This window comes from Lycorma delicatula, chromosome 1, assembly GCF_047948215.1.
Source record: "Lycorma delicatula isolate Av1 chromosome 1, ASM4794821v1, whole genome shotgun sequence".
In the NCBI taxonomy this organism is placed as follows: domain Eukaryota; kingdom Metazoa; phylum Arthropoda; class Insecta; order Hemiptera; family Fulgoridae; genus Lycorma; species Lycorma delicatula.
In genome coordinates, this window is record NC_134455.1 from 346,219,692 (window position 1) to 346,245,432 (window position 25,741).

At 33.7% G+C, this 25,741-nt stretch overlaps 1 protein-coding gene across 1 annotated transcript; it reads left to right on the forward strand.

Moving 5' to 3' along the window:
* Positions 1 to 11,124: 11,124 nt before the first annotated feature.
* Positions 11,125 to 18,693, forward strand: LOC142318409 (uncharacterized). The gene is made up of 3 exons (XM_075354992.1): positions 11,125 to 11,380; positions 16,508 to 16,681; positions 18,297 to 18,693. The coding sequence occupies exons 1-3, from the start codon at positions 11,349 to 11,351 to the stop codon at positions 18,580 to 18,582; spliced, it is 492 nt and encodes a 163-aa protein (XP_075211107.1). The 5' UTR covers positions 11,125 to 11,348; the 3' UTR covers positions 18,583 to 18,693.
* Positions 18,694 to 25,741: the final 7,048 nt, after the last annotated feature.

Here is a 25,741-nt window from a genome sequence, read left to right on the forward strand (position 1 = left end):
ACAAAGAACAAAAATTGTGATCCTAATAGAACTTCTCACACTGAATACAAATTTGTAAATAGCTTTTCTCCATCACCCACTGTTTTTTGTGATATGTAGGTAAATTTTGAAAGAGATTAAGAATTTACATCCTTGCAGGGAACTATTCAAATTACCTAAACTCTGGTAGTAGTTTCCTTTTTTGTAGCATTTGCAAATCCCTCTTTAGTGTCCAACTACAATCTGTGAGCATTCTTGCACTACACTGCTACTGGACCTATTTTTCAGAACCAAGATTTGATGGTGGAAGCATTCCTCGTGCTCATCACTGATGGTGCCCAGATTGGTCAGAAAGAAATACAGTTGTGAATCCAAGAAATGAATTTTTAGGGAAATATTACACCCCATATGTTTGTATAATTGTAATAATTCACCCATAAGGTCAAGGTAGATGAGGAATTTATAATTTCCTAAAATGCTTTGCACAACACTTTCAAATGACCTTCATGCTCATCTCTAATCAAAGCTCTTATTTGGATACCTAAAAAATTCCTTCCTTGAGTTTTGTGCCACTAAAACAAGGAAATTTTTCTTCTAAATAATGAAATCTAGCACTATTTTTATCCATCATCTTAATAGTCTTTGAAAAGCCCTAACTTATATGCAGTAGAATCGGAGAATATTGGTAAAATGCGAATTAAATTAAGCTGTTGAAATTATCAATAAATATAAATATTTACAGAGGAATTAACAAGTCAGTTATCATTATGGGAGAGTATATTTTAAAGATAAAATAGTATCAACAAAATTTTATATAATGCAATGGATAAAATTACTTTTTTAAAGAAGAAGCCACTGAGCATGTAATAATGTTGTATTGTACGACGCTCTGGAATAGGTATAAAACAGGGATCAGGATCTTAAAAACATGAATAGCTTTCTTTTGAAAAGAATTTCCAAGCTCACCACAATTACAGAGTGTCTGTAAAATAATGGTGGAATTTAAACAGTCATAGTTTTGGAACAAAGTATGACAGAAACGTGAAGTATACATCAAAATTAAGGAGACTCTCCCAGAATCTTACTTGTTATAGATTTCAATATCCACTCCTTTGGTTGCTCTGCAGAGATCTAGATGATACTCAATCTCTTGCCATAAATGTCAAAGAACAACTGGTGTGAGATAAAACAAGATCAATCACTCATTCAATCCATACTTTTAAATGGTTTAAATTTATTATTTGAACAGAATACATGTGTATCCAGTCCCACAAATAAAAATTCATAAGGATAAGATCTGAAAGCTGGGGAGACTTCATAATCCACCTTTATTGCCCAACTCATCAAATACTTTGTTTAGGTAATTCTATACAAATGTGGAAAAACATGAAGAAGCTCTGTTTAACTGGAAAATGGAATTACCTGTATTTGGGACAATGTGTATCCAGGAAGTTATTTCCCCTTAGTTTTTTCCAGCAAAAAAGAAGGGACCAATAACTCTATTTCATCCAATTGTGAATCATGTATATAACTTCTGGCCCATCATGTTGATATTCCATAATGACATGTGGAGCTTCAATACTCTGTATTTAAAAATGATGCCGGTGTAATCATTCTGAAATTTAGCTTCATTGTTGCAGTTACCGGTTGACTTGTGTGGTTAAAAAAGGATAGTAAAAAAAACTTCATTGTTGAAATTAACTTATTTAAAGATTCCCCATCATAATCTAACCACTCCAGAATGTCTGTAGCCAATTCAAATTATTTTGTCTTATGGATAAATTTCATGCAATATCTGAATTTTATAACTGATGAAGTGCAATCATTCTTTTTAAATGTTGTGAGCAGTTGTTTTTGGAATATCTAATTGTACAGAATACCTCTGTTTTAATTTTTTTGGTCTATGCAAATAACTTGTTTACGTGACTTGAATAGTCTCATTAGACAGTGAAGGTCATACTGATTGTGACTGCTCCAATAGACCATCCATTTCTCTGAGTCATTTGCCCTATCAAGTGTTATTTTTGTGTGATAGCCCTTCATTGAACAGATAATTGTATTCACGCCAAACAAGTGAAATCAGATCAAGTTAGCAAGCCAGAAAATAAATTGAGCCTTCCTCTGCATCATAGTAATGATGACTATGAGCTTCATGTATATTAACTTTCTAACTCAACATGCTTGCAATGGTGCTAGAACTTGTTCACATATCAAAAACTTAAGACAGTTTCTCTTCATGTCTCTGTCACACTTTATTCCAAAACTATGACTGTTTGAAACCCTACCATTGTTTATGAACACACTGTGAAACTAATTACATTTTCCACATACAATCTAATTCAAGATTATTATAATGCAGGCTTTGAATGTTCATTATAAAAATATTTTTAACACTTTAAGTGTTATGCCTGTGAATCATGTTATGTACGTACAGTACAGGGTTATACTTTACCATTGTACAGAAATAAATTAGATTATTATGGTTTAATAAGATTTCAGTTTAAGAATAAGTAAATAATATACTAAATGATGAGAAATGGAACATTTTAATTTGCCATGCTTTTGCCTAAGACAGATTGTGATTACATAAATTTAAAAATATAAACTTTTGCAGAGACAAACGGAATGCAATTTTATAATAAAGTGTAAAAAAAATTACTTCAAAACATTTTTATTCACTGTTGTTGCTACCCTCAGTGACGCTTGAATTGCTAAGATGAATGAAAACATTGTAAAATTAATTTTTTAAAAATATTTTATTATAAAATTTGGTTAGATTTTTCATTTCAAAATTTTTATTCTTTAAAATCAATAAATTATATAGTTAAGTATTTAAGATAAGTTCCATCTTGCCCACAAAAGTTGATAAATGAATTTATTCTTTAGAATAGCTTAATGTAAACACTGTTATAAATTAGGAAATGTTTATTATTTTTTTATGTTCTTTAAACAACATTAGTATGTAAAGTAACTGGCAGGTGACAAATATCATCATCAGTGATCTTTCCTCGCATATTTGAGAGCTAGTGACCCGACTCATAATTTGCTGACAGTTTCTTGCAACAGCTCACAGCTACCTGTCATTCGACAGTGTGTCTAGTGTTTCTTCAGACGCCTCTACAATTTGGTCCAGCCATCTTTTCAGCAGTCTTCCGTGTGAACCGCTGCCCTCGATTTTTCCCTGTATGACTGACTAGCTTCTTAAGATTTTTGCCGGGCCTACAGACTACATGGCTGAAAAAGCAGAGGATGCTCTTGAAGTATATTGTGGACAACATCCTCTATATATCCAGCAAATTTATAATCAAATTGTTCATCCTCTTTTTCGTACATGCAACGTGGAGCATTCTTCTGTAGGCCCACGTTGCGAATGTATCAATTCTCAAACAGTCTTCCACCTTGATGGCCCAGATCTCAATGCCGTACATGACTGCTGAAAAGGCTAGTACCTGAAGCACTCTCAACTTTGTGTTCCTCGTGATTGTCCTATCTTTCGAAATAGCTGTCAACTTTGTAAGCGCCTCCTACGCCAAGATAATTATTCGTATTTCAGCCTATGAGCCCCAATTTTTATTTATTGTGGATCCTAAATATATGAAACGGTCCACCTTTTCGAAAAAAAAACAGCTCATCACTGACTGGAAGATCGTTGTTCTGTCCACAGTAGTTACTTTTGTTTTTCCAGTGTTTAATTTCAGTCCTAGCACCTCACTTTGTTACTGAATTCAGTCAAGAAGCACCTTCATTTCAATTTCAGAACCTGCAAACAGGGTCGTATAGCCAACAAACCTTAAGTTGGTTATGTTATGTGCCGATCTCCTATTTGTATACTGCTATGCCAGTTTTTCAGGCTCTACCAAAATATATATTATAAAAAATAAATATATATAAAACAAAACAAAACATTTGTTTTATATATAAAACAAAATATATATATATATTTGGCTCTACCAAATTATATATTCCCTGTAAATGTTGAATGAGATCGAAGATAGAATACATCCCTCTCGTACTCCTCTCAACAGGTAAAAGGGCTCTGTCGTGTCATTCATCAGTCTAACCACTGTGCTGTTCTTAACAGATAGATTCCGAATGAGGGTACCAAGATAATCAGGATTGCCTATCTCCTTCAATACTTGGCACAGATCTTTCGATCTGACTGAGTTGAAGGACTTAGCATAATCTAGGAAGCATATTACAAGAAGAGTATTGAACTCTCTGGTTTTCTTTATCAACTGCCTAATATTTAGAATTTGCTACTCATATTCTTTTCTTTGATGTATCCTACTTGCTCTGCAGGAATTTCTCTGTCCAGATATTATCATAGATATTCATGCAGATATACAGAAAAATTTTACTTTTATATGAAATCAGAGAAACAGTTCTATAATTTTTGCAGCGCTGCTATTTTATGTAGAGGTATGAATACCAAGGTTGCCCATTCATCAGGCTATTTGCCACTTAGTTGTATGAATTTGCAAGTCTGGTGGATAGTCGTAACACCCAGTACACCTGATGCATTGATCATTTCCACTGTGATGCTATGTAGGCCTGGTGACCTGTCTCTCTATTTCTTTATTTCAAACCTGAGATTTTGGTTTGAAGGTGTTCATAAGTTTCCATGTTTCTTTGAACTTGGACTGCATTTCATTATTCCCATGCAGCTCCTCAATTTTTTGGCAAGTTTCTTGGATGTATGAATTTTTATCATGATGACATGTTAAAAGGCATGACCATATTTGTCATGTTGCATAACAAATACAGTCATGCCTTTTATAATGGTGGGTAGTCTTAATGATTATGTCAGTTAATCTAATGCATGCATTTAATCTGTTTTGGTATATTTTCACTAAAGTTAATAAAGATAATAATTTGAAAATGCATTTCTATTGTGAATATGTGTGTATATATAATAATTGAAACAATATAATTATTTGTTATTTACAATTGTTAAATGTTATAAACAAACATTTATATTATGCCTATAAACTTTTTTATACCACAAATTACAATCCTTGTTAAAAACATTGTTGTAACTTTTTAGAATATCAAATTGTTAATATTATATTCAATTTTTTTCTTTCATAACATTCTTAGTGATAATAAAGGATTTCTAATATGTACAAGTTTTGATCCATGTGATTAAAAAGTAAGCTTGTCATCAAATGATTGTAATGCCTAACATTAATTAATACTAAAAATATATATGACATCCATAATAAAATTTATTTCATCTAGGCAGCAATTCACTGCCACGCCTAGGTCACTGAATGTCAGCAAGTACCTATCGATCATTTTATAGTGCTTGGAGCCATATTCAGGGTTAGTTTTCCATGGCAATGTGGTAAGAGTCTTTCCCTTAAGCAAACTACAGATGTCGGTTGAAGAAAGCAACTGCATCTAGGAACTCCCACACGGTCCAACAATGCAGTTGTCGTCACATTGACTCACCGCTTGTGACTGACCAATGAGCGGGTAGTCAAACATCAGGTGTTCATTTGACTGGACCTCCCTACAGATGCACAGTTCATCAGCTGCCAAGCAGAACCAAAACAGATATTGCTTCAAGTTAGCGTGGTTGGTGAGCACCCGGGCACCTATTGCCATTAAAAATGAGCTCGAGGCATACCATCCCCTCAAAATCCTCTATAAACTTATACAAGGATCTTCCATTAGTCGTGATGCCGCATTTCAGCTGCCATGCTTCCATCGCGAGGCTCTGCAGCTTCTTCCGCAGGCGGGAGATAAGTAACTGAACGAAATTTAGATCCAGTACATCGTGATCACCGTTCTGCTACGGTACTGGCTCTGCTCGAAACCGCATCCCATATACCTCGATTTCCTGGCCTCTTCGCAATCTCCACATGGCTGCACGAACTTTCGTCGTTAAATCGATTGGGAGAGCCTTTCCCAATACAGAGGTAGCCTCATAGGTGGTTGTTTTAAAAACACCAGTGTATACAATTAAATTTCTGTGGTGGGCACTCCTTAAATTTTGAGAAGTGCTATTCATATCCAACCTATGCGCCCAAACGGGCGCTGCATAAGAGGTCATGCTTTCGAAGACACTTCGGTACATCATGTACACTTGATGACCCGATAACCCATAGTCATTCCAAGCAATTCTCCTAACTTTGTACATCACTGAGACGGCGTCCGCCGCTACTTGCCTAATGTAGTTGCTAAAAAACAACTTTTCATCAAACAAAAAACCTAGGTATTTATGAACTCTTAACTCGGCTGATTACATAGCCTTTATACTTAATACGGAGGTTACTACTGTACGATAATTTTTCTGCACCCTTGAGAAGCATTACTTCATCTTGGGTACAGAAGTCTTTAAATTTTGAATGACCATCCAACACTCTGCGGTTGACAAAGCCGCCTGCTCCCTTCTTCTCGCTGTGTTCGTGAATTACCACAAACTAAAAGGAGACAGTCACCGGCGAAAGCCTGGGCCCTGACCCCTTCTGGAAATATCAATTCCAGAAATCCGTTGAATACCAGGTTCCACAGCAGGGGACCGAGAACGGAACCCTGTGGGCTTCCCCAAGTAATGGATTTTTCCACAACTAGGTGGGCATCCTTAAACAGAGCCGTACGCTTAGAGAAATAGTCACGTACCGCGGCCTGCAGGGCTACGGGAACATTGCGGCGTTCCAACTCATAGAGGATAGAACTTTAACACAAGGAAGAAAATGCTGCTTCTATGTCTATAAAAATTGCCAAAACATATTTACAGTCGGCGTTTTCCACCTCGGCAATAGCATTTAAGATGCAATCATCCATGCCAACCCCTTTTGTAAAGCCATACTGGCCTCGATTTAGAAAACAGTTCACCTCAATGCTTTCCCAGAGCTGTTCAAGCTAACCATCTTTTCAAGCAATTTGCCGATTACCGGCAAGATGGCCCGATAACTGCCGACCTCGCAGTCCTAAATCCAAAATTTCAACATCCTACGGCTAATCGTTTTTGAGTTATGTAAGATACGTAAATACATGTTTACGTACGTGCAGAGACATCACGCCGAAACTAGTCAAAATGAATTCAAATATGGCCAAAATGAATATTTCCGTTAAAATCTGAAAACCGACATTTTTGCGATCAAATACTTCCTTTATTTCGTACAAGGAAGTAAAAATGTATATGTAATTTAATAAGCGTACAAGGAAGTTATGTTGTCTCCACATCAGTTTTTTATTTTAGCTGCTATTGGAGCACAGCGGACCAATGGTGATGCGCCGGTTGGCTGCAAACGGATACATCCACGCTAAAAGCAAAGATTTACTTTACGCTCTCTCCCGCTAGAGTCCGTTGTCAATTAATTTACAGATTATATTTAATTTCTAAGCGTAGGTTATTTTTATCGATATATGTATTTTTATTTACTTGTTATGATGTTTTAATTTTATAAATTTGATTAAGCAAATATTTATCGCTTATCTAATATATAACATTGCCTGAGAATTAATCTACGTATATCAAAGAAAGGGATAAAAATTGTCTGCTATTCAACAATTAACAATTATTGAATTTAGCGTAACATGTCCGCCACCTATCGGAGAGCCAATATACTACGTAAACAGTTGTTAACAGACACAACCTATCCGCTATCTAGTGGAGAGTCAACACACTACGTATGGAGACAGTAAAGCATTATATTTTTAAAGTCATTATTTTTCTTTTCTGTGATTCAGCACAGACATGTTCGTCAGCGTTCTCTGTTTTCGAATTTTGTTGAGTTTGTCTTCTATGTTTCGTCACTTATTTGTGTTGTTGGTTGTTTATATTATTCTGTTAGTTTCGTTAAATTTTCTTTCGTTTTGCGTCAATTAGTTCATTTAAGTTAGCGTCGCATTGATTAGCACACCTTGCGGACTAATTTTATTACTAATGGACTTATTTTCAATTAGTTTTCATTCTAATTGACATTAGTTGGTCGTTCTGTTTATGTTTATTTCTTTTTCGTTTCTTATTATATTAATTAATCTCTTCATTTTTGTTTTTATATTAGTAGCCTACGGTTGTCAGGGGTTGTTTACTTGGCAACTACAGCTGTTTACATCGGTTGTTTACATTCAAGCTATAGAATTTACTTAATCGAATTATCGGACTTAGAGAAGTCTTTTAAATTTACTCAATTTTTTTCTGTTGTTAGTGACCTCATGACTGAACCCGAAAGGTCCGGGGGTACGCCCCGGCCCATTGAGAGGGCGTTTACCCCAGTAGGGAGGCAACGATCCGGTAGGACGCAGAGTGTTAGGGTTGTCCGCAACAGTTTCTCAGGGGAAAGTGGTACCGACAGTGCGGCTAGTGCTGACCGTGAGTCACACCGGCGGACAGTCGCTAGGCAAATGGAGGCTTCGAGGAGGAAATCCGTGCAGGTGGATGTGTCTGGGCATCACCAGAAACGAGCTGAAGCTCTGTACATAGAATTAAGGGACAACAATGTCATCAGCGAGTGTGATGTTGATTTTTCCCCTCTTCCGGAGGTTTCTGCCTGCGAGGAGATGGAATATTTACCGGTGGGGAAAACATCTAAGAGGCGGTTGCGGCTTTTCCTCCCAACAGCGGAGGAACAAAAGAAGCCTCGACCGGCAGTTGTAGGCTCTTCTGTGACTAAGAGGTCGACTTCAATGGAGTTGGTGGCGAAGGCGGTCTCTATAGAAGTGAAGCTATGGCGAGAAGGGTTAAGAGGGAAAAGTGTCTTGCCTTGTCTTCTTCAATGCGTTAATGAGATAAGCAACTTGATCCGCAAGTATGCTGACACTAAGACTGAGATAAAAGATTGCTCACGGAATATGGACGGGTTAGCTGGAATGGTGGAAATGTTCCGTGACGTTCTGGAGGCTCAGCCTGCTGGGGCTACGCAAGTACCAGTGAAGACTTTTGATGTGGTGGAGGAAGCCACCCAAACATATTTTGTCATATCTGATGTGGCTACGCAGATGGAGGGCAGTGGTGTCCAGCCTCGCATTGAGGTACAGCAGGTCCTTGATAATTGGGTGGATGATGGTGACCTGCCCCAATTGATGATCCAGCTGTGGCCCAAGGAGGTATTTACTTTCACTGCTGTGATTGAGGATGTCTGTGGCATCGATGGTTGGCTTGGGTGGTCGACCTGGCATGGGATGCGGATGGGTGGTCACATTCGAAGTTATTGCAGTTGATACCCTGGGCCGGGCAGTTGCTTCGGACGGGCTCGCTGGTGGTCGGCAGTACTCGTGCCATGGATTTGGCGGGTGGAGCTGTTAATGTTGGTGGGATGAATTTTGTGATGACAGTTCTGGCCGAGAACTCGAATGTCTGTTTTTGTGGGCCCAAGGGAAGATGGGGCTTCATCTACAGATTACCGAATATATGGCGCGCAGACATTCAAATCAGCTGCGGGTGCATATAGAGGTGTCTCCGTTGGTGGCCAGTGGGAGTCGGGTCCCAGTGAGAAAGCCAGCAGGTCCCCCAACTGCGTCAGTGGTTGTAAAGGCGGCGGGTCGCACATATGCGGACCTCCTTCGTTAAGTGAAGGACACCGTGTCGCCGGACGAGGCTAGTATTCTCTCTGCAAGAAGGGGGTCATGGTGAGGACCTCCACATCAGGATCCAGGATACTGGAGACACAGCTGAGGACAAATAATGGACAAAGTGGAGGGAACTACAGCTACTGCAGGTAGGAGCGTTCGGCGAGTTCCTCTGTTGGTTAAGGATGTCGACGCCCTTACCTCCGAGGAGGAACTTGTGCGTGCTATATAGAAGACGGCGGGGGAATCAGATACGATTGATGTCGTCTTCCTACGGCCCTCGTTTGGGGATATGAAAGTGGCAACGGTGGCGATTTCTCCGCTGCTGGCTGAAAAACTGCTGAAGAACGGCCGCATTTGCGTTGGGTGAGTGTCTTGCCTAGGCCTAGTTCTGCTGAGGAGGTTCGCGTAGGAACGTTGTTATTGGTGCTGGGGGATCGGCTGCGTCCTGCAACGATCCCGATAAATGAGGTCATTGTTTCAACTGTGGGGTTGCGGGACATCTAGCGGATCGTCCCGCAGAGGAAAAGTGTTCCCTGTGTAATATTCGGGGTCACTTTTTTTTTTGGGAAGGGGGGAGGTGGCTACAGGCCAGCTCCTCCGACAAATGAGACCCGTCGCCTGTGTCTTGGAGAAAACCTTTGATGGGGCAGTCCCGTCCAGGAGGGGCAGGTCGCTTAGATGTCCCACTGTCGACGATTGGGTGCGGACTCCCCTGGGATTTTCTTGGAACTTCGTTTTGGGGGGGAGGGTAAATTAAGACCGTAGTCCCGATGGGAGATTCCTTTGGGATCCCCTCATTAAAGGCATGGCCCAGAACTTAAAGACCGAGTCCCGGCTAACTGGAAGAACTATGGTTCTCGACGAGGTAGCTTGAGACGATGGCATCCCTAGAGCTGTGTTTATGCTTATTTGCGTTGCGGTTATAGGCAGGGGGGGGGGGGTAAAAATGACGAACTAAAAAAAAATATTCTTTTATTGTTTTTTCAGATTTTTCGACATGATCAAACCTTCTCAGTTCTGCCATGGAACATGGGTAAAATTTTGGTTGCGATTGATCTGGTAGTTTTTTGTTTATCCCGAATAAAAAAATCTCTTCCTTTTTATATAATGTTAAATATTAATAAATGCTTAAAGCTATTGTAATTTGTTACAGTTACGTTCAATTTTTTAGGCCACCAACTGATAGGCGACCAAAAATTTATTAAATCAAAACTTAAGAAATATTTGTTTTTAAATATTTATTTAAATAGTAATTTTATACGATAGGTCAATTTTGTAGCGTGTCAAAATGATAAGCCTGACCGGGATTTGCAGCTTGAATCTTACAGCATTTCGAATGAAAAATCAGAAGATGTCGTCCAATATTATTGGAAAAAATGTTATCCTTCGTGATGAATCGTTTGATAAGCTACAAATTAAATGTACCGCGCACAAAAGACGAGTTTAAAAATTCACATGAATTAGCTACAAAGGAATGCCGTATTGGTGTTTAAGAACTTTTCGTTATGGTTTGAAGTTACAGATTTAAAACAAAAACTGATTAAGTAAACAACTATTATACGTATTTTTACTGTATTTACACTATATGTAAATAGTGTTCCTACTTACACTAGCTCTTATCTTCGCGGTTGTGTTTTTACCTTGCGCATTCCGTAACGCGTATTAAGAAACTATGCTGGAAATCAATATAGAAGTATTGTATTTTGATTACATCATACTAATAGAAAGGGATATGAAACATGATTAACTATTATTTCGTACGACAATTGTAGAGGCTGTGAATGTTTACACTTTTCGATTTCCAACGTTGTTTTGGTTATGTTATGTGAGTTAGAGTTAACTTTAAAATGACCGTTGGACAGGCGTCAGTACAGAAAAGGTAAATTAATTTCGATATGTTTGTTATTGAGTTTTAAACTAATATTCTGCAATGAAGATTAATGCATGTTCTTATAAGCACCATTAACTGGGAAGGCATCTGGATACGGGAACCTAGTCATGTAAAGATGTCTTAAATGTGTACCATTTATTTGGTATTTGTTTGTTTTCACATTTTTCATCAAGTATATATCTTGTTGAATATTGAATTTTGGATCGCGTAGTTTTGATTGTTTTTAGTATCGCGGTTAGGATATGTTAAGTTATCCTACGTTTGTAGTACTAAACATTTATTTCTCGCGTCTTTGGTTGAACTTTTTTTTATGTTGATTGATTGTGTGTGAAATAATTGTGTAATTACTATTATGTTTTTTATCGTATTTACGACAAATAATACAAACAAATGTACGTAAAGGAAAAACTTTATCTAGTAAATAACTAAAATCATTTGAATGTGATGTGGAAACCACGTAACCTTTCTTACGATGTGAACTTACATTTCGGAATATTTAATTCTTCCTACCTCTCATAGTTCAACCCGAACAATAGAACGACATAAATGTAACAAAGATGTAAGATGTATTTTTATGGATAGCTTTGAACTCTGAATCCCGTTTTTTAAAAACGCCAAGGTCATAAGGTATATATAAAGTTACTACTACTAAACAAAAAGACGCCATATAACCTCAATCTAAACCGAAGTGATAGCGTAGTTTAAACTGGACTTATTGTTTAAATAATAAATGTTTAAAGGTGTTAATCAATTTAAAATGGCTGAAAATAATTTATTCTTCATTTAATTTTGTTATATACATTGATGTTTTTATTTGTTCTGTATGGTTTTAGAGATATTTTAATTGTAAAATGGATGGATGTTTTGTATGAAAGGATTTTTAAGTAATTATTTTTTAAATTTTTTCTGGTGGATTTAATATGTTAGTTTATCTCGAAGGGAAATAAATACTTATATTACAAATAGTACCACTGCGGAAAAAGTGGATTTTTCTCTAAAGTGGCAGTATTCGCATTTTGTTGGGAATAGTGTAAACATTACTTGGTGTGGGATGGAATTACATCATAGCTGCATGGTGTGCCATTACTGCTGCCACTGTGCTGTAATTAATTTCTTTATAGTATTCGACATAAGAGCTATCCTAACTCTTGATTTTGTAGTAATGAGATTTAATTGTAATAAAATCTAACTAAAAATTTAGTGTGCAATTGTGTTAATGTAAGGTGGTTTAATTTATTAGTCCTCACCGATATTTATATAATTTTTTATCATCAACCATAAATCAACATATTTAGGTTTCAGATCATAAATCAAACATAAAAAATATAATGTGTATGCATACTTTCAATACAATCTATTATAACACCATGCAGTTTGTTTACAACTGGATAGCTTTAAAAGTGTATTGAGTACAACATTCCATTCCTCAGAAATCATTAATTGAATTGAAACCTTCATTTCACATGTTATTTTCACAAAAACATAATTTTTATTTGCTAAAATGAATTTACTGCAATTGATTGATCACATCACAATAATGAAATTGCTATTCAGTTCTTGCAAAACAAAGGTGTTCTACACAATCTATGCTTATGAATGGGCACAAAATAAAATTATACACTCGAGGTAAAGTGCATTGGGTTTGTACAGAAAAGACTTTTTGGAGTCTAAATGGTTGAGACATGGAACAAGGCTCATCAAATCATGGCTAGTTTTTTGGACTCATGTTATTCATTTACAACTTGAATAAAGAATACACTTTGGTCAGATTCTGTCAAGAAGAACTAGCCACAACACATGCATCAGTTGGAACAGTTATATGAGTGAAGTGTGCAGTCAGTTTACAAAAAATGTGATTGGTGGACCTAATACGCACATCAAAATTGACTAAACCTGTTTCACCAAGAGAAAGTATAGTGGATGGGTATTGCCTGATCAGTGGGTATTTGGCAGAATTTGCTAAGAAACAAGAAATTGTTTTTTTGTAGCAGTGCCAGGTTGATCTGCAGAAAGTTTGTTGCCAATCATCTGACAATATATTGCACCAGGGGTTATTTTGTCAGATGAAGGGGCCGTGTTTGTGTTCTCAGGCATAATTACCTATACCAGACAGTGAATCACACATTACATTTTGTTGATCCGCAAACCTGAGCCCATACTCAAACAGTTGGAAGTATGTGGGCGAAGACCAAAAATCAGAACAAGAAACATTGAAAACATTGGAACAAGCTGAGCGATGATAGATTCATACTTGGTTAAATATATGTGGCAGTAGTGTTATCCAAATGAAGAGATATTTTTTAAAATTCTTCAAATTTTAGAAAACTTTATTGTGAAATTTATATGATGTCTGAATAAATTATCTTCATATTTTGTATTCTGCAATATAGCCCTGTAATATTGTTAGTTTCTCATTTTTTTGTTTTTTATATTTCTCTTAAGTATGTTTATGTTATATTGTCCTCCTTCAAAGTAATACCCTAGAGATGTCACGTACTTGTATCAGCATTTTTCCAATCCTCAAAACAATTTTTGAGGATTTTTGAAAGCATTTTTTTGGTTTAGCCATATGTTCACTTATAATGAATTTAATTTAATTAAGCACAGCCCATCCAAGAAAAAAAACACCTCTCATGAAATAACTTGAAATGAAAAAAATTACCTTGAAATGATATTACCTTAAAAATAACAATTTTAAGAAACTATGTTACTACTGTATTAAATTTTCATCAAGTAAAACAGAAAAAAATATTTACTACCTCAATGCATTTCTTCAATAAGCTTCTGTCATTGTTTCACTACAGCTGCAGTAATATTTTCACACAAACTGTCTGTTCGCTCCCAAGCTTTTTCTCATTTTTAATGACATGTTGAATGCAATTTTTCCAAGCATTTGCATCTACTCTATTAATGTCTTCTATCAATAAATCTTTTACATCATCTAACTTTTTGTATTATTACTACCAATGTAGCCTTTGATTTGTGCCCTTATCAATTCTATCAGGTTAAAATTGCAATGGTATGGAGGAAGATTCAACATGACACAATTTTGTGATTTCATCTACTTAATTATCAATATATTTTTGTTTAACTGATTTTACTATTTTTAAAAGTTTTACTTTTAACATGCCTTTGGTGTAAGCAGTTTTAATCATTTGGCATTTTCCAAATTTCAGGTTGAAATGTTCGGAATTTATTCAGTTTTCAGGCACAGTTGTACGGTACATAATCATTAATGTGATGCATCTTTCAGCAACAATTTTTTTAAAACGCTGCATAAAATTCTCAGCATTTATTTCATCGTGGAAAGATCTGAGAGAAACATTGTGGATAGATAATAAACCACCATTCAGAAACCAATTTTTATTTCCTACATTAATTTTAAGTTAATAATGCTATTAACGCAATAATATACATTAATGCTATTTTTTAAAATATTCCCTATGCCATGAAATAATATGTAGGCAACATATTCAATTTGTTTGAACAATGATTGTAATTATTATTTTTTTTGAACATGAAATGAAAATTCATTATTTTAAAACATGATGTAATGCAGTACTTGGCAGTTCAGAATGTGTATTCACAGCATTTAATATTTTTTTCAAGTTAGGAAGTTCATTATTGAAATAAAATAAAAACGATTTTGCTAAAACCGTTATCAGAAAAACCACCGTAATTTTTTGAGTATTTATTTAATAAATTCAGAAATTATTTATTTAAATAATCCTGTTAATTAGTCAAGGTTAGCGAGCGTAGGTTAAGTTTGGTTAAATTATATTTATAAAATAAATAAATATAAATAACCATTTATTAAAATTAATAGACTGTTTTGAGTCTATGTTAAACTCTATATCAGCCCATTTTCCACTGAAATCCGATTGACTACTTTGTTTTTAAATAAAGCTGTAGCTGCGGTGGCGTTAATACGTAAGTACCGGCTAAACTACCGAGTTCTTATTCATACATGTTGAATTCACATTTATATCTGCTGCATTAATTTGACTGACTATAGTGTCTGTCGTTGCAATCATACTTTTAATTAGTGGGAACAAGTAAAGTTACATTGGAGAATTTCATAGCACATTGATATGTGTTATTTTTGGATAAATAAACGCAAATTAATTTTCAAAAGTTATCATGGTGCAAAATCCAAGAATTGTCTGCGTGCATTTGTTTTTTCAGACTTCCTCTCGTAACCTTTGTAAAACTGCTAAGTTGATTGTTGACTGTACAAGCTTGTATTAAGAATTCATAATGGAAGGCGACGCAGTTGTAATTTATAAAACAGTAAATGGGCGTGCTCTTTTTGGACACTGTTCTTCAAGTTGTTTCAATCAGGATAATTGAACCATTGTTCCAACATCATAACTGTAAACCCATGTTTTGTCACCTGTTATGAAACATTTTAGTAATTCTTTGTCATCATTGATGCCGGCTAACAATTATTTTTTGATGTCGCTTTTGTTGAAAATCAAACAATTTTTACTGTTACTTGTTTCATAACCAATTTTCAGCAATTTCTCTAATTTTGATTTGATGATAACTGATTTCCTTTATTTTGTTGATAATTTTCATTGGTTATTTATGTATTAGGATGTTTAATTCTTTTTTTGTCTTCATGGTCATCTAAACCATTATGACCAATCCTTGGTGTTGACAATTACCTTCGTGTTAACATAACATCATCGCTAAAAACTTAGTATCATCTTCATTACTTGACTTCATTTTATTCCATTTTTAATGTAAATCCTTTGTTATGTCATTTTCATATAAAATTGCCACTCATAATTACTCGGCTGCCGTATTTGAACTAATATATAATATGGCTGAAAATATTGAAATACATTATAGGTAGAGCAGCAATCATGAGGGGGGGGGGGAGAAATACAAACTCAATTGAAAAGACATAGCATGCAGAATTAAAAAAAATTCTCATTTTTTTTATCACCTTTTATTAATCTGTATTTTGCACTATTCTTATTTGAGATTTCTATTTTAGCTTGTAGATTCTAAAGCTTGTATCTTATAGAATATGGTATTATATTTGTACTTTGTGCTGTTGTTGATTTGTTACAAAATATTGACTATAATTTTTATATCATATGATTTTAGTGGTGCATATCCTCAAGGAGTCCGCTGCCAGAAGTGTCTTGAATATGGCCATTGGACATATGAATGTAAAGGTAAACGAAAGTTTCTTCATCGATCATCTCGCACATCACAATTAAATAAACGATTGAAATTATTTAATGCAGTTGAATCAGCTATAGAAAAGTCTAATGAGCAGTAAGTCATTTCTGTAACGTAGTTGGTTAATTATAATTTGATCATTATTATCTTTAAATTTGAATAATTAGTTTTCCAGTGTTTATTAATAAAATAATTTGTGTTAAATTTTATAAAAATTAACTTCATGTAATATTATACTACATAGTAGAATTCAGGAAAGGTATTCCAGTGTAGATAATATATTCAATCTCTATAATATAGTTAAGTTAAAATTTCAGGGAGAAACAAAAAGTTTATAGTTTCTTTTTTATGGATTCTCAAGTGGTTTTTAATAGTATCGTTGATAGGAATGTGCCATTTTATAAATTGTCAGAAATAGGAATTTTATTAGTTAGTAATTAAGTTTATGAATGTATTTGTAAGCTTAGAGCAAGTTTAGAACTTTGTAAGCATTCAGTGGTGTGGTATGCAGAAAGCAGAATAGAAGAGTAGGATCAAAAGCAAAATTAAACAGGGCTATTGTAACCTCTGTTGTACTTTATTATTCATTAATAATTTAATAGACTACCTAGACAAAGATATCTGAATTGAGAGCTTAAATTTGGTGCCGGTGGAAACTTAAACCTGAAATTATTGCAATTAATGATGACCATGTTCAAATTATGTTTTGAGTTTGGGCTGAAGACAAGAATTGGTTTTATAAATTTGGCTGTGTCTAATTTTTGTTTTCCATGGGCATTTAATTGAGAGGATTTCAGTAGCTAAATACTGTAGAAAAATTTTATAAGCAAGATTCATATTTCACTTACATTGAGAATTGGACCATATTTGATTCTGTTTTGCAGGAGTAACAAGCTACATGGTATATAAGATGGGAATAGGTGGAAACTTTATTGAGATTGTTCTTTAAATGTTTGTTTGTTAGCTCATACCTTGCCTACTGCTTTTATATGTTGAAATGGTATCAGGCTTGTTATTTTTTTTGTCTTTTGAAATCGCATTTCAAACTACTTTATAATAATGATACTTTAAAAATTTTTCTCTCAAACGTCCACCTTTTTTTGTGAGTGTGCTTTCTTGAAGTCTCTTGCTGAAATTTCTCATAACTGTAATGTTTGTGACCTCTTCACTGATGTTCTTTTTAAATTCATCAATACTTAGAGGTTTAGTAGTCTAGACTGTACTTTTCAAAAAGCCCTGCAAAAAGTAGTCACACACATTAAAATACGGAGATTGTGTAGGTCATGGAATATTTTCATTTCTTGAGGTGACATAATTCCCAAACAACTGTAGTCGTTTAATGTGCTGTCTTGTCTCAGATAATTATTGGACTATATTTCTTTGAAAATTAGAATGAAGTTGTACAACAGCTGTTATTATGGCATAAAAAATCAATATAATCAAAACTTTTAACTAATAGATTATTTGGTGAGTCACCTGTCACCTTGATTTCAACAAGTTGGTGTAAGTAGCGCACACTACTTGTGTGTATTGCAGTATAGTGATTGATTGTATATTTATTTTTTAACTGTGATTTTGTTTGTTAGTGATACATAGATTCTTATATATAATGAAACTTTGTTACAGAATAAATACAGTTATATAATGAAAATGTGTGTATAAATATATTTACGAAATGAAGTAATGTAATAATGTGTTGCACATTTTTCAGTCACTCTCAGTCAAACACTACAAGAAATTCTGTGAAGAAAAGTAAAACGAAGAAAAAGAAATCGACTACAAAAAAATCTAGAAGCAAGCATTATGATTCAGATGATTCATCGTCATCATCATCATCATCTTCTTCTTCAAGTTCATCATCTTCAGTTTCCTCAAGTTCATCATCGTCATCATCTTCATCATCATCAACCTCATCATCATCGTCATCTTCATCTTCTGCTGACTCTAATAAGCCATCTTCTATTAAAGTACCTATCTCTCTTAATATTAAAGTCTGACTTATGTAAAATTAAAAAAGAAATTATTAATATTATTAAAACATAGAAATAATTTCTGTAATGAACAAGTTTGTTAAATATTTGTTTGTATTAAAATTTTTAAAAAACAAATGTTTTTATTTTTGTGACAATTTTAAGGTACATCTGAAAGGTGAGAGAATTAACCTTTCCCTTTGTCTTCAGGAGGTATTTCTTCCTCAATATATTGTTGAGGTCTGTCTGAACAAGTTATAATGGTATAGTGGATATGTTAATGTGTAATTAACTCATGAGCGTGATCCAGAAATAAAACAAAGTGTAGGTAGGTATATTTGTTTATATAAAAAAAAACAGTCTTAAGACAGGGATTTTCAACCTTTTTCACCCTCTGACCAATATTTCTAATGTACACTGGGTTTGAGGACTGGAGTCTTATACCAACAATTTAAAATAAGCCAAAATGGCGTATCTCAAAATACATTGTTTTTAAGTTATGTAAGATCTTTTCTTGTGTAATAATTTATTAATTAACATTTACACTGTTACCTTAAAAAGGTTAAGTTGTTAAAAATTTGAAAATAAAACTGAGATATGCCTATTTGGCTTAGAAAATTCTTAAACTGTTATATATTCACTTCATTCAGTTGTATGACATTTACTTACTACGTTTAATTTATTACAAACGACAAATAATAAATGAGATTGATAGTAAGTGCTTTATGCAGGTGTCCCATGAAGAAATGGAAAAACTTTCAGGACATGCTCTACTGGTGAAAATAATGAAAAATTTTCATATAAACATAGGTCTGGAAATAGTTTGCTTTGAAGTTACGGCTAGCAAAAGATATTGCCCGGATTTCAGCTCTTCTAATAATAATAAGCCCTACTGTAATTTTTGGGACTCAAATTAAGCAGTAAAGTTGGTGGTTTCTTATTTTTGCTGGGAAGTAGGATAAAACAGGTCCCAGAACTGAAACTTAACTAGTTTTAAGATATCCAACGTAACCCACCGGGTTGGTCTAGTGGTGAAATGCGTCTTCCCAAATCAGCTGATTTGGAAGTCGAGAGTTCCAGCGTTCAAGTCCTAGTAAAGCCAGTTATTTTTACACGGATTTGAATACTAGATCATGGATACCGGTGTTCTGTGGTGGTTGGGTTTCAATTAACCACACATCTCAGAAATGGTCGAACTGAGAATGTACAAGACTACACTTCATTTACACTCATACATATCATCCTCTGAAGTATTATCTAAACTATTGTTACAGGAGGCTAAACAGGAAAAAGAAAAAAAGATATCCAATGTAAAACACAAAATTCAGTGTCGAAAAACAAGTTTTGTTTAGGTTTGTAGTACAATAGCTTTGTTAAATCACTAATAAATGCGGAAGATTTAGTAATAAAACTTGTAACAAATTAATGAAAATACGTTAATCAGAATTAAATTTGAAAATCTGTTTTTTATTGAAGCAAAACAGATGAAAAATAGAAAGAAAATTGTATTATTCTTACTGTACCTAATAAACATTATTTATAAAATAGCAAAACAAAGAAATAAAATTCATGAAATGATAAATGGTAGCAGAATAACAAACCTTGGTTACAGTAATTGTTCGAAATTCCCTCCTTTACAATGTACACAGCACTCTACCCGACTGAAATTTTTCCAGTGGCTTTCCATATCATCTCAGATTTGTTTTGTATAAATTATATTAATGAGTATTTAAATGAGTAACTCGTTCTTCTTTAGTATTAACTTTTTGATGGTATACTATCGTTTTCATGTGGTCCCAAATGAAGTAATCTGGTGGCATTAAGCCAGGTGATCGTAGTGGCCAATTGATTGGTGCACCAAGTCCAATCTGGTTTAAGAAATTAGCATTCAAGTGATTTCTAGCTACCAAAGAAAAATGTGGTGTTGCACCATCAGCTGGAAAATCATTTGCAATTTAGTTTGTAAAGGTATATCCTCCAAAAGAACCGGCAAACTATTTTTCAAGAAATGAAGGTATGCATCTCCCATAAGGTTTTTATTGAAAACAAATTGTCCCTGAATTTTGTCATAAATAATGATACACTAACATTAATGTGAAATATATGTTGGAAACTAGTTCTACAATTTTCTCAGAATTAAATTCTCAACAAGTTTTGTTACTAAATTTTCTGCATTTATTAGTGATTTAACAAAGCTATTTATTGCACTACAAACTTAAAAAAAAATTGTTTTTCAACACTGAATTTTGTTTTTCATCAGATATCATAAAAACTACTAGAATTACAGTTCTGGGACCTTTTTTATCCTGTTTCCCAGCTAAAATTACATAAGAAGCAACCAACTTTACTTCTTAATTAGGATCCCAAAAATTACAGTAGGGATTTTTTTATTAAGAGCTGAAATTCAGAAAATTATTTCACTAGTCGTAACTCAAAAACAAAGCGTTTCTAGACCTATGTTTATATGAATTTCTTTCATTATTTTCAACAGTAGAACATGCCCTAAAAGTTTCTCTGTTTCTTCATGGAACACTGTATTTCAATTCTTTTGAAGTTAATAAAACTTTTAATTAAATTTTTTAAACATTTTTTTTGTCTGTGGACTGCAAAAACATTTGAGGATGCTGCAGGCCACATGAGACCAATGCATAAGAACTTCAACCAACAAGCTTGCATTTTATAAATATCACCTGAGTTGATCATTAGATCAAGGCATCCATTCTTTGGGTGAAATTCTGGAGGATGGCACTGTAAAACTATTTGGAGTGTTTTCCAATGGTAATGTGGAGTGTTTGAATAATACAAGTCGCAGACTAGATCTGTAAAACGTGTTTGATAAAAGTCTGCAAAATATCTCCAAAAAAAGGTAAAATCCAAAAAAAAAATCTCCTTTGTCAATATAATCCCCTTTTATTGTTATACACTTAAATTGACTATATTTAACTTGTTTTATTCCTTCCTTGTAGTATTATTTATTCGAGTTTTCAAAATTGGTAAATGTTTTGACAACAACCTCATCATTTTGGCCTAAACCTCTTTTCAGTAAGCCACTTTATATTTGAAGACATGATAGTGCTACTTTCTGATGGTTTTTTAGTCTCACTCATATTCCCATAAAGAGGTGTGGGCATAAAAAACTTTTCATGTTTTGTCTCTGGACTCAAAGTCACATTCTTTTACTAATTATATGATTCTATTACATTATTATGTCACTTTGGTTAAGTCTTTTGATAATTTAATTCAGGGTTGGAGGATAAATAACCTAATTTTATTTGCTTTTTTCCCTAAGTTATTATTTTCCATGTTATCTTCAGACAATTAACCAATTTTTGTTTGATAGCTTCTGAATACAGATCATTGTCATATAATTTTGATTAAAAATTGGATGGGTTACAATGTCAAAAGTTACATCTCAAAAGTTTACTCAGAATTGAATAATTTGTTAACATATTACAATATTTTTAGGAGATTTAATACTTTTGGTCTCATTGCTTACAGTTTGATGGGACATAACACAAAACACAAGTTAAAGGAATGAGAGCAAAACAAATTTAGAAGAAAAAAAACAGTAGTAGCCAGTCAGTGGGGTGTAAGAATAAGCCTAAATACCTCATTAATGGAATTATGAATCAAAATGTATAAGTAGCAGTCATTAAATTGACATTATTATGTTTATATAATAATATGCCATTGGAGAAAAACAAAAAAAATTATCATTTCAATTGGATCATGATCCAAAGCATATTTATTAATATCTGTCATGAATTCTCTTGATTATCAGGAATTTGGTATTTTAGATTGGCAACCACAAAGCTCAGATCTAAACATTCCATCGACAATTTGTGGACCCATTTAAAAAAAAAGCTATTGCTAATATTGAGCCACCAACTTTTTTAAGAACATCAGTTAGTTGTAGGAAGAATGTCATAAGCAAGAACAAAAAATAAAATTAATTGAAAGTGTGGTGAAATGAATCCGCAAAGTTATTAAAGCTACTGGTTTATTATAATAATTTTCATTCTTAGTATCGTAGTCTACCAAGGGCAAAGTTTCTTAGTAACCAGAGTTATGAATCTCTAATTCTTGTTTCTTATGAAACCGCTTAAAAAATTTGTTTCTTTAAATTTGTTTAGTTGACTGAATTCATATAAATTTTATAAACAAATATTTACAATAGACTATATAAAAATTTAATTAAGCCTCTATTTTATATCAATAAAATACAGTGTTCAAAAAGTGATGCAACCTTATGAGAAAATGAGTAAGTTACAATAGTAGTTGTAAGTGGACTCCAATATGTGATTCACATAATTGAATACGACATTGCATGCTCTTAACAAATGTAATGTTTGTTGAGGAATTGCAATGACACGTTCAAGTTCCCTTTGCAATTTGGGACTGGTGTAAGAGTTTTGTACTCAGTATCCTACAAGAAGAAATCAGGAAGGGATAAGTCAGGAGACCAAGGGTGTCACAACTCCCTTGCTCAATGAAAACATAAAAAATTATTGAAATTATTTGCCCATGAAAACACTGATCCAGGAAAATCATAATGTTATTGGCTGTATGAACCATAGCATTGTCCTGCTAAACCACATGTACTCTAGCCGGTCTGCAGATATAGTGTTTACAAATTGTTGCACTATTCGTATGTAGCACTTAGTTTGCTGTGCCTTGAAAGAATGTCATGAAGATTCGCTTACATGACATTGCACAACAAGCACCCACTTTTTTGATCATGCAGAGGACTTGTGCAGCTGATGTGGATTTTCCATACACCAAATTCCTTAATTCTGTGCATTCACATATCCATCAAGGTGGAACAACCATGCCTCATCAAACCAAAACCAGTCATTGAGTACTTCCCCATCTGGCATTATAGATGACAAACCACTGACAAAAAGCTACGTGTTTTCCAATGTCTGCAAGTAACAACACAAATTCTGTAGGATGCATCATTAAACATTTTCACACAGTGCTATGTGGGCACTACCAACAACCGAAAGACCACACTGGCTAGATAAGCATCGCACAGACTTCCTGGGACTAACAGAACATGCAGCTTGCACATTGATCAACTTTTCTGGTGTTAGTACATACGGTTGACCACTTTTGGCTGTATCTGCCACATTCCCTGTCTCTGAAAACTTGTCAACTGCTTGATGGAGGACTTGTTTGATGCATCCACACTGTACTTTTTTGTGAAGGCATTCTGAGTTTGGGTGTAATTAGCACATCTAATGTACTGGGAGACAATAAACATTCTCTGCTGCATTGTGTAAGCCATTTTTCCTCGATCAAACATGCAGCAAAAGAAAGAAACCTTCCATAAGGTTGTGTCACTTTTTGAACACTTGTATGAGTCTTGCATAGTACAAAATAAGATTTTAACAGTAAGGTTAAATTAAAGTATTATTTAGACATATAAAATCATTTACCAAAGACTGATATTATCATATTTAACAGCATTGATTAAAATTGGATATTCATATTAATTTTTAAAAAATAACATTTTAAGGGAGTTCTTAACTCTAAAATTGCCAATAAGAATAATCACAATGTAAATTAAAACAAAAAATTTAACAGAATGTAGGTGGTAATAATATTATGTTTCAGAGAAATTAATTCTGAGTTTTATTAAAGATAAATCGTACGTACATCATAATGTTTTTAATAATTTAGTTTTCTGAAGATTAAAAAAAAAATCAATATCAATGACATTAAGTCTAAATTTATAAATTAATTTTACTCTAACAGGATCTTCATAAGTGGGAGACCTAAATTATTTCTTCAAGGTGGATAAACAAAAGAAGAATAGAATTAAATAAAAAGGTTGCAAGGCTACCAGATGAAGATTTCAGTGATCTTAATGTGTGCTTTTTAAATTTTGTTCTTCCCTGATAATTGCAGTTATTCTATAAGAAGCAGACTAATTTGGTCACATTATTTGTAAAAATGTCAAAAGAAATAATATATCTAACAAGTCTGTCTTAAAAAAGAAATTGCTTAACATATATTTTGATTGTTGCTGCACACACAACTATAATATTAAAAAAACTAACAACAAAGTTGTAATACTTACCTGTCATTTGCTATTTATTCTTATACAATTGAAAAATAATTACACATGAAAAGAGATATCTAAGATCTCTTTCAAGAAGTAAGTTTTATTGTAAAATTATCTTTAGATATTTAAATAAATAAAAAAAGAAGATTTTTCTGTTTATTCTGTTAAATGGAAGAAACTAAGAAAAAAGTCACTAAAAAATGTATAACCAATAAAAAGTTATCCACGATTTCTTTTTTGGTGGTGGAGGTGAATTATGATAAAACTTAATTGTAATAATATTACTAAAAGTTCATTATTTAAACTTTTAATAATATTACAATAACATTTATTACTATAATAAAACAAAAAAAGTTTTGAAAAATAAAAAAAATTGATATTTTTAAACTTTGATTGGCTCCCCCACCACAATATTGCCTCCCAAAGTTTTTTTTTGGGGGTTGCTTGCACTACTACCTACTATGCCTATAAAGAAATTTTAAAAAATTCACTTGAAAAATATGCAATATATAAAAAGCTACTTTTTTATTTATGGAAATGGGACAATTTCAGGGCAAATTTTTTTTCTAAATGCGAAGATAAGCATGCATGTGTCTATTGAGCTTAATATAAAATGGGGTTATGTTTGCAGAATTTTGAAAAATTGACCTCTAAAACTCCTTGGAGATATTGACTCCACAACTTTACCAACAATTAATTGCCCTTATACAACAGTCTTTGTACAAAATTTAATTAAAATAGGTTTATCCAGTCAAAAGTTATTACACTTCAAACATGCCAATACACATACGAATGCATGAATATTACCATAGGCGTAGTTAGGACTTTCTCTAGGGCGGGCAAAAACAAGATTTTTTTGTTAAAATATGGTTTTATTTGAAAACACAAAGTAATTATTTGCAATGCTATTCGAACCTATCTTATTTCAGCACTAGCTTATGTGAGTTCTGGCTAAATCGTGACAAAGTTTCTTGCTCAAATTTATTTTTAGCTTCCCAAACCCTCCTCCTTTTTATGACACTCATCATACAAAGACCAACCAGCCGATTTCCTGCTATTGTTGATTGTAACCAAGTTTTTATCCAGAGTAAGGTGCTGAAGGATCTTTTGATAGTGCAT